This window comes from Pipistrellus kuhlii, unplaced genomic scaffold (assembly GCF_014108245.1).
Source record: "Pipistrellus kuhlii isolate mPipKuh1 unplaced genomic scaffold, mPipKuh1.p scaffold_m20_p_14, whole genome shotgun sequence".
Taxonomy (NCBI): domain Eukaryota; kingdom Metazoa; phylum Chordata; class Mammalia; order Chiroptera; family Vespertilionidae; genus Pipistrellus; species Pipistrellus kuhlii.
The window spans coordinates 13,779,081-13,792,419 of record NW_023425449.1 but is presented as its reverse complement, the minus strand read 5'-3'; the positions used below and the strand labels follow the sequence as shown (position 1 = coordinate 13,792,419).

The window sequence follows — 13,339 nt, the reverse complement described above, 5'->3', positions numbered from 1 at the left end:
GTATGTGCGCTTTGGAGAAATGTCTATTCAGGTCCTTGGCTCAGTTTTTAATCAGATTGTATTAAGTTGTATGAGTTCCTTATATATTTTGGATATTAACCCCCTATTGAATGTACCATTGGAAAATATTCTTCCGAAATAAATCAGAAAGAGAACAACAAATACATATAATTTCACTTATGCATGATTCTAAAAAGAAAAATACATGGACAAGCAAAATAGGAACAAACTCATAGATACAGAGAATAAATTGATAGTAGCCAGATGAGTTAGGGGTTGGGGGAGAGGGGTGAAAAAGGTGAAGGAATTAAGAATTACAAGTTGCCAGTTATAAAAATAGTCATGGGAATGTAAAGTACAGGATAGGTAATATAGTAAATGATATTGTAATAAGTATATATGTTGTTAGATGGATATTAAACTTTGGGAGGTATATAAATGTCTAATCACTATATTATACACCTGAAACTAATATAATATTATATGTCAACTGCAATTTAATATTAAATTTTATGAAAATGTTAAAACTAGAGAAGTCAAAGGTCTAATAATCTGTTTTTTATATGTGCATGATTTGACTCCTGAATAATAATGAAACACAAATAAAAAGTGTTAAGTAATTCTATAACAGTACCCTCATAATTCATTGGAAATATTTAATTATGTTAAAATATTTCATTAGCTAGTATTTTATAAATATTTTCAAAAGCAAGTTATGGAGTGAAGTTTTTACTTATTAAAATTATTAACCAGATTAATCCAAAAAAATACCTACACAGATGTGAATATAAGGTTTTACTCTAATAAGAATTAGATGAAACCCTCAATGGAGGGAAGAAAACAACAGGGAAATATTGAGTAAGTAATTGAAAGCAATGTGTAAAAATGTGGAAAAAAAATTTTTACTCTTAAAAATGTTAATTTTCATTTAGAGCATAGTTAAGTACTGGACATAAAAAACAAACAAACCTTTCTCTCTGAAGTAATAACTGCATTTCTGTCTTCTTCCGCAGGGTTTTGGAAATCCCTCTGGTGAATACTGGCTGGGGAATGAGTTTATTTTTGCCATGACCAGTCAGAGGCAGTACACACTCAGAATCCAGTTAATGGACTGGGAGGGAAACCAGGCCTATTCGCAATATGACAGATTCCACATAGGAAATGAAAAGCAAAACTATAGGTAAGTCCTCCCTCCCTGTAGTGCTTAACTGCCTTGGCCAAGCCCATTAACTAGTTTTAGTGGAAAAGTGTGTGTGTGTGTGTGGGGGGAAATGATGAAAGGTATCCTTCAAATTAAAAATCAAGTTATTTTTCTAGACAGAGATTTAAAAGAAAGTCCTATAAAGACTTCTTAAAAGTTCTCACAGACTGATTATCTTGATGTTGGCTCAAATTTTTGAAGATAGGAAACTAAGTCAAGCACAAAATTATTATTATTATTATTATTATTATTATTATTATAAAGGTTCAATGGATTCATACACATAAACCTGATGACAGAGAACTGACTCAAACTCAATGGCTTGAAATAAATACTCCCTCTATCAAAAGATCTTCTACCTATACGTAATTTATTTACTTTTCTTAAATTATTATTTTTTTCACATTATTTTGAAGTTGATAAAGAGGAGTAAAATTTTATATTTTTGCACGAATTGGCATAAAAATTGAGGCGAAGCATAATTTAGATTTGTTTGGTAAATCATGTAAAAGACAAAAATAAATCAATATATACAGTTCATCATTGCAGATGTGAAAATAGACAATCTGTATACTTGATTGTTAGCATCTCTGACTTTTTTTCAATGAGCAGCTCATATACTGGGGGAAAAAACACACACACACACATTGAAAATAGTTAGGCAAGTAAATGGTAAATTCATTTCACAAACACTCACTATGGTACCTCTGTGTTCTGGGAACTCTGCTATGTACTAGCAATTTTGCGGTTAGTGATGGAGGTCTACAGTCTCCCAGGCCTCATAGTCCAGCTTTGTGACTAACTAGATCACTAAGCATATGGAAATATATTTTAGTTACTTTTATGTCACTACCTATTTCTGCAATACCTGCTACATGGCAGGTCGTTAATAATTGTGTGTGCCTTAGTTTTGTAATCAGTAAATGAGAGTTGCAGTGATTGTAAACTCAGTTTTGTGGCTGTGCTTCATCAGTTAGGGAAACACAGTTGTGTGCATTAAAGGGTTGGCACATCGCTGCACACAAAATGCAGTGAAAGCAACCAGAACCTTCTGCTTTTTTTCCCAACTTGTGTGGCCCCCACCACCTAATTCAACTGTTTCTCCTGCTTATTTGTCTTTTTGAGACATATCATGGACTTTGAATCTATAACATTTTCATGAACACGTCACATTTTGTTTTAATGGATTATGTATGGGGTTGGGTCCTTGGAGACATAATAATCATTTTCTTAACAAACAGTAATGATGTCACCACATCAACAGAGGATGAGAAATAGATCTAAAGAGTTCTTAGTCCCGTGGGAGAAGGGAAGGATGGTGTACATAATGGCAACTCAAGAAACCAAATAGACATTTATAAAATGCAATGGAGTGTAAGAAGAAATGTTTCCAAGGAGGTCAATATTTTGAGATTTTTCATAACAAGGAAAACCACTGTAAAACATCAGGGGTACTCTTATATAAATGTTTTGACCTGAAACTTGAAACTATATGAAACTTGGCTAATGTCAGACAGCCTGACAATGGGACTAGCAAATAATTAGTCCAGTCTTTTTCTAGGCTCCTGAAGAATTTTCTTTGGTTCCATTCCAAAATGTCTCTCAGTTCTTGTGTGCGCGTGAGTGTGTGTGTGTGTGTGTGTGTGTGTGTGTGTGTATGCATGCATATAGTTGTGTGTGCTTGAAAGGCTGGTGTGATATTAAAGGGACAAAGAGTCTTTGGGCAGGTTTAGGAGTACTGTGGGCATCTGACGTAGGCTTTAGGGTATATGGTAGAAATGTCATTCTTGCACCTGCATGAAGAAAGAACATTTACCTCCTCCTTGAGTATCTCACTGTTCTCCCCAACTGCTCTCGTTAAGCATTTCCTATTCCTTCAACACTGTGTGATTCAGATCTTGACCTGTATAATGCAGTTCTATAAAAAAAAGATGGAGTCAAGAACCATATAATTCCACTTATATGTGGGGAATAAAACCAAAAGTAACAAATGAACAAACAAGACAAACAAAATAGATATAGACAACAGTGGTGGTTATCAGAGAAAAAGGGGTGGAAGGTAGAAAAAGGGGTCAAATATATAGTGATGGAAGTAAATACACAATGCAATATACTGATTATGTATTCTAGAATTGTACACTTGAAACCTATATTGTTTTATTAACCAATGTCACCACAATAAATTTAATAAAAAAGTTTTTAAAAAGTAAGTCTTCACAGCTAGACTCAGGCATACACTCTGGGGTCCCCATTCTTCTTTCTCTAGAGTATTATGAACCTTGAGAATCAGCACTATAAACCCAGAAAGAACTTAACTTAATTCCAAACCTCTGGTCTTAATGAAAAAAAAAAAAAAAAAAAAAAAAAAAAGCTGAGGTTCAGAAATATGCAATATTTTTCCCAAAGAGGGAGAAAGACTCACATACGGGATGTGTGACTCCTACCTAGCTCCATGTGGTTTCCACGTTATTATGCTGCTGTAATAAAGCTGATGGCTCTGGTCCTCTTTCCTGCCAAGACTCAGCAGAAAATAGGTCTCTAATCATCGCCTTCTCACGTAATTAAGGACTAAGATTCATGCTGGCATCAAATGGGAAATTAGAACTCATTAAAACATAATGCCTGCTCTGGTGAAAGCCTAGTTAAAATAAGCCTAGTAAAAATAAGCACGCTAAGAAAACCAAACAGAAGCTTGGAAAGGGAAGCTACACCCACGTGACTTCCCTTTCCACCTGTATCATCACTCACTCCTGCCCAGGACGGCTCCCCAGGCCCAGCCAAACGTGTGTGGCCTGAGGTTAGAGCTCCAGATGTCCGGCTTCGCCTTTCTGTGCTTCTTCTCTGCTAGTTGTTTTTCTCTCCATATTAGGATGCCTTATTCAGGTAAATTATTAAAGTGTGGATACTGACGTTTACGTAGTATTTTATAACGTAGGAAATGATTATTAGCACTTGATCATTTAATCTTCACAATGGCTTTTTGACACATTACTAGTCACATTGTAAAGATGAAGAAACTGAGACTTTGGGTCATTGACCTGCTCAAATTCAACTGAAATCAAAACTCAGGGATGTGTGCCAAGCTTTTGCTTTATATCTTCACATTTTCTGTATTTTTCCTCTTTCAAATTAAATTCAGAAGTTCTTTGAGAGTTTTATTCTTTTAATATTCTATATTAACAAAAATTATATTTTAAAACTCATCTTATAGCTGTAGCCATGTCTGTAAATCTAATTTGAAAAACAATTCTCATGCTCTAAACACATATTGATTAAAAATAAATGTTGTGAATGGATAGATATGCTTACAAATGTACATGTAATACACATATTTTCTTCTTATCCTCTAAGGACATTTTAAATTGTTTTCTCTGGTAAAAAAAATCTGTAGAACCCAGAAGAATATAAGTAAGAAAAAACAATAATGTAAGAGTGTCATGATGAACATATCATGTGAAATAACATGTAATCAGTGTGAAAGTACTTCTTCTACAGAAGTAGTATTATCCAGGCCCTCATCATCTTACACTCAGACTATTATAGAGCCTGCCTGCCTCCAGTCTTGATGCTCTCAAATATATCTTCCACACTATTGTGGGGTGTTTTTTCTAAAAGACGATCTGACTTGGTCTCTGCTCTCCTTCATATATCTCAACAATGTAAAATATGTAGATGTTAAGGTCATTTAAAACTTTTTGTGACCTAGTCAGTACCTAGGTCAGCTGTTGCTATCAAACTCTTACCCTAACCTCACCTAACCATTCACTCCTTCATTATGATTATGTTTCAGTAATTACTTGCAATTTTCTTAAACCACCCATGCCTTTGTTTATGCTATATCCTTACCCTATATATGAATCCAGCTTTGGACACATCTTCTAAATCTTTAAGATCCTCTCTTATTCCAGGAAGTCTTCCCTGATAACTACTGTAGAAGATACTGTGATGCAATAACACATTGCCCTACCAAAATGTTTCTGCTAATCCCATTTCTATCTTTAATAATATGAATGTTTATGGACACATTATTGCATTTCTCTGGATCTCCATTTTCTGTCCTATAAATTAAAGTATTTGTAAAGCTTCTTGTAGCTCAGAAATTATTTTATAGATTATAATTACCATTATGTACACAATTATTTTTTATTTTGTAGCCCTTCAATTATTTGATAAATGATTAAATTTTTATCTCTATAATAAATGCTTCATTAAGAGTGTCCATTAGTTTAGCGCTTACAGTGACACTTTGCTGGTTCTAATAATAAACAAATATATCCAACCCTGGACTGTTGGCTCAGTTGGTTGGAGCGTGGTCTGGTACACCAAAAGGTTTTGTGTTCAATCCTTGGTCAGGTGATATGGGAGGCAGCAAGTAATGTTTCTCTCCTATTTCTCTCTCTCTCTCTCTCTCTCTCTCTCTCTCTCTCTCTCTCTCTCTCTCTCTCTCTCTCAAAATTAATATAATCAGGTGGGGATTAAAATAAAAAAATACATGCACCAAAATAAGTGCTTATAAAAAAATAACAATTTGTCAGGTTGGAAAGATGCTGCAATCTAGTGGAAAAGGATCTGGAATAGGAGTCATAAAAATATGGAAACTGCTGAATAGTAAGGTCTGGCTTCCCTATCCATAAAACCAACTTCCTGTATCAGTATTGAGTCAGGGAAACAGGGACATGATGATTATAATGGAAATAAGGGATTTGTTCTACAAATTTAAATTTACATAAATGTGAGATGAGCTAGACAAGTGGAGGTCTGGAAGGTGAAGATAGAAAAGGTTCTTAACATATATGGGTAAGAGCTGGACTGGTGGTGAACAACCAAGAGCTTACAGGAAACCACAGAAATCTAGCACATCCAGCCACTGAAGTGGAACACAGAGGGTGAGATCTGAGCAAAGCTGCTCCCTCAGGGTAGCTGCTTTACCTGGGGTTGGGCAATTAGCATCTGGTGGTGGGTCTGGAGCCCTTTACAGCCTGTGGAAGGCAAGCTAGAGGGAAAGTAGAAGGGAGGGCACCTCAGCCACTGAACATCACATTGTCTGATGTGGGTCTGAAGGCCAGCTGTTGCTTCACTTCTACTATCAAAATCTCACAAGTGCTAGGGCACAGAGCTCTCCCTCCTGGGAGCACACCTGCACCTCTCCCTCCTCCCTCTTTTTTCCCCCACAGGCATGCATCTCCTAAACTCTACAGGACCCTGGGAGACTCAAATCTGAGGAGGAAAAAGGCACTGGCAGCTTATCCCAGGCTAACCTCCTGTACCTATCTCCAAAGCCCCCTTTTCAAGAGACACAAATTGTAGACTTGGATCTGTAGATACTTTTCTGAATGACCTTGAATAAGTTACATCACTTTTCCAAGCCTCAAGTCTGCAGAAGTAAAATGAGGAAGTAAGGAAGCAGTCTTTCCAACTCCAGAATCCTTTTTTTTTTTTTTTTTTTTTTTTTTTTTTTTTAAAGAGAGAGATTAAATAAGTGTATGTATTTCAAGGACAAAACAAATTAGTGTGGATTGAAAAGAATTCTCTAGAGTTTTTCATGTAAATTTAAACTGTGCATTTTTATAGGTATTGTAAAACTTATTTCACTCTCTTTAGTGAAATGGTTTTCATTTCTCTGATTCTCTGGGTTACATGGTCCTGGCTGGAACCAGTAGCAGATGTGTTGAAAGTCTAAGAGGAAAGTTATTTCTTACAGCATTCTTGGACAATCAAAGTAGAAAATATATATATATATACATAGGGAATCTCCTGGCAGATTCTACACTCTTGAATTTTTAGCCCAGATATAAAACTCAAAGCTTTAAGTAGTTTTATTTGTATTTTCAAAGTATTTCTCCAAATTGGGAGGTGTATTGTTTTTATTTAGAGTATAATTTTTGTTGGAATTTCTTCCTATAACCAAGAAGGGATTGTTTTATTCAACAAAATGATATTTTATGGTCCTTGACTGAGATGATGTATTGGAGAGGAAAAAGACATGGTCTTACAAAGTCACTTTATGCTTTCTCCAGATCTTCAGAGGGTCAGAAAAATCTCTTGACTGTAATGCAGATTAATGGCAGTCTCTAGAGTCCTGTATTTTTCCAAGCTGACAAAAAAAAAAAAAAAAAAAAAAAAAAAAAAAAAAAAAGGCCCCAGTGCTGTTAGGTCTAAGGATTCCTAGAGGATTCCTGCTGGAGTGCTGTCTTAGAAACTTTAGACTGGCACAGGTTGCTAGAACCAGCTAGCACTGCCTCCAGGAAATAGTCCAGGGAGATGTCATGTGATCTCCTGCTCTGGGTCTTCCCAATGCTGTTCATCACTGAAAAGATGAAGGCTGTATCTTCAATGAATGAAATATTTGTCATTTTTTATTATGTACTACCCTGAAATAAAATGTCCACAAATATTTCAGTATAGTCATATATGTGGGTCCTCGTGCATGTGTATACACATGTGATGGGATAAGGGGAGGGGTGGACATTTCACAGGCAGACATGTAATTGCAATATCATGGACATAGTCATGAACATATTACTAAGGAACAGGAGGATCTAAACAATTTGGAGAAGTTTGGAGGGCCTCTAAGGTGCGACCTAAATTTCCATAGAAAATGACAAATTGGGAATAGCTGTAGAACCAGCTCAGCGTTTGGAAATAGAATTGGGAGTAGCATATGTGTAGACTTATATGTGAAACCTAGAGTGTCTTATTGGGAAAGTTATTGTTTGCAGCATTCCTGGACTGATAAAGTTAGACAAAATATATCTATAGGGAATCTGAAACAATACTTTAAGCAGAGTGTAAGGGGGTAAAGACAAAGCATGATGCTAAGAGCAAAGGAGAGCCAGACCACTAGTGATATCTTTGGTCTGGCACCTAGGGAGAGCCTCTAAAGAGAGCCATCTAAAAGGTCTGGTATCACATTCCAATCAAGTTTGAGTGTGTGTGTGTGTGGGTAGGGGAGGGAGTTGTTTGTTTGTGGTTATTTATTTATTTATTTATTTATATATTTTAAAATATATTTTATTGATTTTGTACAGAGAGGAAGGGAGAGAGATAGAAACATCGATGAGAGTCATCGATCAGCTGCCTCTTGCACACCCCCTACTGGGGATATGCCCACAACCAAGTACATGCCCTTGACCAGAATCGAACCCGGGACCTTTCAGTCCCCAAGCCGACACTCTATCCATTGAGCCAAACCGGTTTCGGCTTTTTTCTCAATGTTTTGATTACTTTGTTAATTAAATACGAGCAACAAACATGTTCAAGACATTATGTGTGAAACAAAACCCCACAGAATTTAATCTCCATCCTTCAGCAGTTTAACTTTGCCTGCATTGGTTTTCCTTACCCTTTAAGTCTAAACTCAGTTTGTAGAGCTCTGTTTTTGGATTGAATAAGGAACTCCTTTCAGATGCTCTCCCTGGCTCTATGCATGTCTTTATCAGAGTCCTTTCTTGTCCCTCTGGGTTATAATAGGCTAGTTCCTGCTATTACAAGGCCAGGGATCTCTCTGCAATATTTTACATGTGCCCAGAGAGGAAGCACTTTCTAATAAATATGTGAAAGACACAGCAACAAAGGTATTTTTATGCACTCAACAAACACAGCTGATTTGGATCTAAATGACAAAAATTCAGAGACCCAGAAGTGAACATTTCTGTCCCCAGAAGTATGGAATGGGAGCATAATTTCCATGTAAGGTTTTTTAATCAAGTGCTGTGTCCTTTAGTTTCTTGTATTGTTGCATGGGTGGATCTCATTTCCCTGATGCATTCAATTGTTGGCTCTTCAGTTCTTTTTCTTTACTCTCAAAAGATATGCAAGAATTTCAGTATTGTATGGAGCCAAGCAAATGAAGTAAAATGTTAATAAGATAGACATACAACATACCTTGTTCCATAGGCCCGCTGATCCTGGAAAAGGATCCCGTGTTACTGTCACTGATAAGTAATTTGTGGGTCACAGGAACTAGGTTCTCTGCCTGCAATTTTGGTAGCTGCCATTAGGTGACAATCAACTTTGACTTTTTAAAATTTCTTTATTGATTAAAGTATCACATATTTGTCCTCAACCCCCCATTCCAACCCTCTCCCCCTCCCCACTCATGCCCCCACTCTCTATTGTCTTTGACCACTGGTTAGTCTCATATGCATGCACACAAGTTCTTTGGTTGATCTCTCCCTTTTACCCCACCCTCCCTTTGAGGTCCTTGATTTTATATACCCCCCCCCCCCCCCGGTGAATAATGGAGAGCTCATCAGAAAATACAAGATTTCGTTCATTATATATATTTTAAATTTTATTTTCTCAATTATAATTTTCATTCAACATTATTTTATATTAGTTTCAGGTATACAGCATAGTGGTTAGATAATCATATGTACTTTACAAAGTGTTTTCCATTCTATATTTTAAGTACCCTCCTAGTCCCTGCGCTTTACTTTACATCCTCATGACTATTTTGTAACTACCAATTAGAACTTCTTAATCCCTTCACCTTTTTCACCCAGACCCTCAAACACCTTTGCCCTCTGCCATCCATTAGTCTGTTCTCTGCATCTGTAAGTCTCTATTTTGTTAGTTTATTTATTTTGTCATTTAGATTCAGCGTATAAGTGAAATCATATGTAATTTGTCTTTCTCTGTCTGGCTTATTTCACTTATCATAATACCCTCTAGGTCCATCCATGTTGTTACAAATAATAAAAATTCATTCTTTTTTAGAGGAGAGTAATATTCCATTGTGTATATGTGCCACAACTTTTTTTTTTTTGTCAACTTGTCTATTTATGGGTACTTGAGGGTTGCTTCTATAACTTGGCTATTGTAAATAATGTTACAATGATCAGAGGGGTGCATATTTTTTCAAATTAAGTGTTTTTTTATGTTTTTGAGTAAAATTTTTAAAATTATGAAATTAACAACATAAAAATATGGATTACCCTATAAATAATAGTCCTTTTTTCCCTAGATGATGTATGTATTTCTTTTACAAGACCCTTTATGCACATCAACCATAAACATCATAAAACAAAATTAAATAATTTTGTCGAGTGTCAAGTAGTAGCATTAAATACACCAACTGAAACCCTTATGTTGATATAGTAGCATCATAACATTCAACTTTCACTACTATTAATTGAACATTTACTCCATGCTTAGGTATGTCTCTTTTGGCATTAATATTACTGATGCCAATATTTATATTGGTCTGTTCATACTCTATTAAAAGTGCTATTTTATTACCTGCCTGAGTCAGAAGCTCAAATAAACAGCTGGATAAAGAGTAATTTTAGTCTCATTCATTTTAGCCACAAATAAAAAACAACCTTTTCTTTTCTCATGTGTCCTCATGAACAATTCTAGTAAAAATTGTCTAGATCTGAAGATAAGAAGTTATGTGAACAATCAGAGGTCCCATCACTGTTACAAAATAATTATTTTAATGGCCTATGCTTTAAAATAAAAAATATGATTATAGATCAAATAAATAGCTGCTCCTGTTTATAATTTGATTTTATAAGTACGCATAGTGTCCTTAGCAGAAGAATTCCTTCTGAATTTTGTGTACTTCTTTAACCATCCCCTCACCTAAAAGATACGCTGGTAATTAGAGACATGAAGTCACTGTTTCCTCAGCTTGTTAATAAACGATAATTATTAAATACATAGCTGTCCTATATCCAGCATTGTTTTATTTCTCTTTTAACTGGATATTTTGCTTTAATCTATGTAAATTTACTAAAATTACTTTTAAAATTATTATAATTTGTTTGCAATCATACTAGGCATTTATTCATTAGCCAGCCAGCCGAACAACCAGCACCCAAACATTTACAGGTTGCTATTATTTTCCTGGTACTGTTCAGTTGTTCCCAAGCCTGAGTGTTCATATAGTCAACCAGAGTGTTTCATTAAAGTGTATATTTCTGACTCCCATATGTAGATATTCTAATCTTGGGTTAGAACCCAGATACCTCAGTCCTGCCAAATATACACAGGTGATGCTAATATAAAAATAACACTTTAAAGCCACTAAAAGGAGACACTGTGTTTGTTGGTCTTGTTGGGCTAATAGTTAAGAAAAAGGGAGAAAACATGGGATAGTTGGCTTTCAACAAAATGGCTAGCTAGCTGCAGTATGCTTTATAGCATGTCTGGTTGGTTTTGTTTTGTCCTTTTTTTTTTTTTTTTATCAAGGAATCACAACCTTTTAAACAATTTAATGGAGCTATGCATCTTCTCTCCAGAGTACTTGAAGAAACACAGAATTTTGCTTAAATATATGTATGATTAAGCTCCATATTCACAGTCCCTGGGTAAGAACCCTTATAATCAGGCTATAGTAGAGCACTCAAGAAAAGTTCTCAATTGACTAGGGTTGAGGTTGAATGGGTAAGTTGAAAGAGACTGAAAGAGCCAGGAAAGGCTTCCTAGAGGAATTCCTTGGAGATTTGTGAAATATGAGTAAGTGTTCGTGAGGAGCGTTTGTTCGTATGGAGGATGGTGGCAGGAAGGTCTTCGCATTCCAGCCAGAAGGAATTATGTGACCAAAGACCCAGAAGTGAGAGAGAGAGACTGCCTTAGAGAATAGCATGCATCTTGTTATGCAGGAGTTCACAGTGCTGCAGGAAGCGGAGGGCTTTTTCCATGATAAGGAGTTTAGACTCCATCGTACACTACTGATGGAGAGAAATAAGCACACTGAGGACTTTGGTCAACAGAAGAATCTGCTTATGCATGCCGGAGCCTTATTTATGGAACTTATAGCAACACATTGTCCAAGTATAACAAAAGAAAGTATTTCCTCTCTGAAAAAAAAAAAAATCCTCAGGCAATGTCTCTCAATGGTTTTCAACATTCTACTCTCCCTTTCCTCTCTGTCTTCCCTTTGGGGATGCTGCAAAGAAAGTTTCTTGCTGCTCTTTAAACAGAAATAAAAAAGAGAACAAGCCTTCCTCCCTTGAACTTGTTTAAAATCACCAATTTCAATCACAACTTTTATAAGGACTTCACTTAATTTTTGGTAAAAGAGCAAACCTATAAACTCTCTGAGATGGCCTTTGGCCTGGTCTTTTAGGCAACAGTGGAGGGTCCTGTTCGTGAGCCGCTCACTTGGAGCTGACTGTCAGCCACACGTGTCGCCAAGGAAATTGAAATGCATTTAAGGGACTGTTTATATATTTTTTTACAGGGGTCTTAGTGCCACCTCATTCATTTTGGCACTAACTTTTTATTGTATTCTTAGAAAAGGAGAGGAATACAGAAACAACTTTATTTTATTTAGAACTAAAAACAGAGAATCAGCACATTGTACTTCTGAATTTTGGGAAATATGGTTTCCTTGTCATAGATTTCATGAAAATTGGTTAGCTTTTTTTGTGTTTATTTTTTAACTTACGGAATCAAGTGTGCTGTCTCATCACTATGCAAATGGAAACTCAGAGATAACAGTATGCGAGTTCTCTATTTTCTTTGGAGGAAGAATTTATCATGAGTTTTGAACATACGCAATCTTCATGTCATTGAGAAACACTGAGAACTTTGTTTTACTGGGGTTTTGAAATAGGAGTCATTGTTTCCAGTGTCAAGAGTTTAAGAACTGGGTGGTTGATAAACTAATTTTTATCAAAGTTCTACATTGCATTAATATTTTTAAGTCTAAATAGAGATCTTCAAAACTTAAATAGATGAAAAGTTAGTGTAGAATTTATGCATGTGTAATGAAAGCTAGTGTATAAAACAATAATAATAGAATCAGAGAAAAAAAAGAAACTGGATATTCTGGAATTTATTTTTTCCCTCTGTAATTCTGGAAATGTATCTTTCTTAATAGCAGCATAGATTTCCATGGCTCTCACTATCTTCAGCATTTTTTTTTCACACTAGTACAACTTCCACTGAACATGTTCAAAGATATATAACATATCTAACTCAGGGCATCTGAGGCTTAAGAGTAAGTAAGAAAATGCACCCCTTTTTAGCATAATGGTTAGGTTAATATACACAAATTTTTGTCATTCCCCAATGATCCCGTTTCATCTGAGAACAACTGACACCAATTAAGGAAAATGGAATGTGATAAATATTTTATTAAATAAAGGTAGGTCTGCATGGGGAATCTGCTCAGAGATTTTTCTCGGC

The 13,339-nt window shown here is 35.7% G+C and overlaps 1 protein-coding gene across 4 annotated transcripts in view; it reads left to right on the top strand.

Moving 5' to 3' along the window:
• The window catches only part of ANGPT1 (angiopoietin 1), a 228,890-nt gene that overhangs the window by 193,087 nt on the left and 22,464 nt on the right, over positions 1 to 13,339 (top strand). For all 4 annotated transcript variants that reach the window (XM_036436781.2, XM_036436782.2, XM_036436784.2 and 1 more), the window contains one exon: positions 1,014 to 1,180. In XM_036436781.2, coding sequence (XP_036292674.1) covers positions 1,014 to 1,180 — 167 coding nt within the window. The remainder of the gene's footprint in view (positions 1 to 1,013; positions 1,181 to 13,339) is intronic.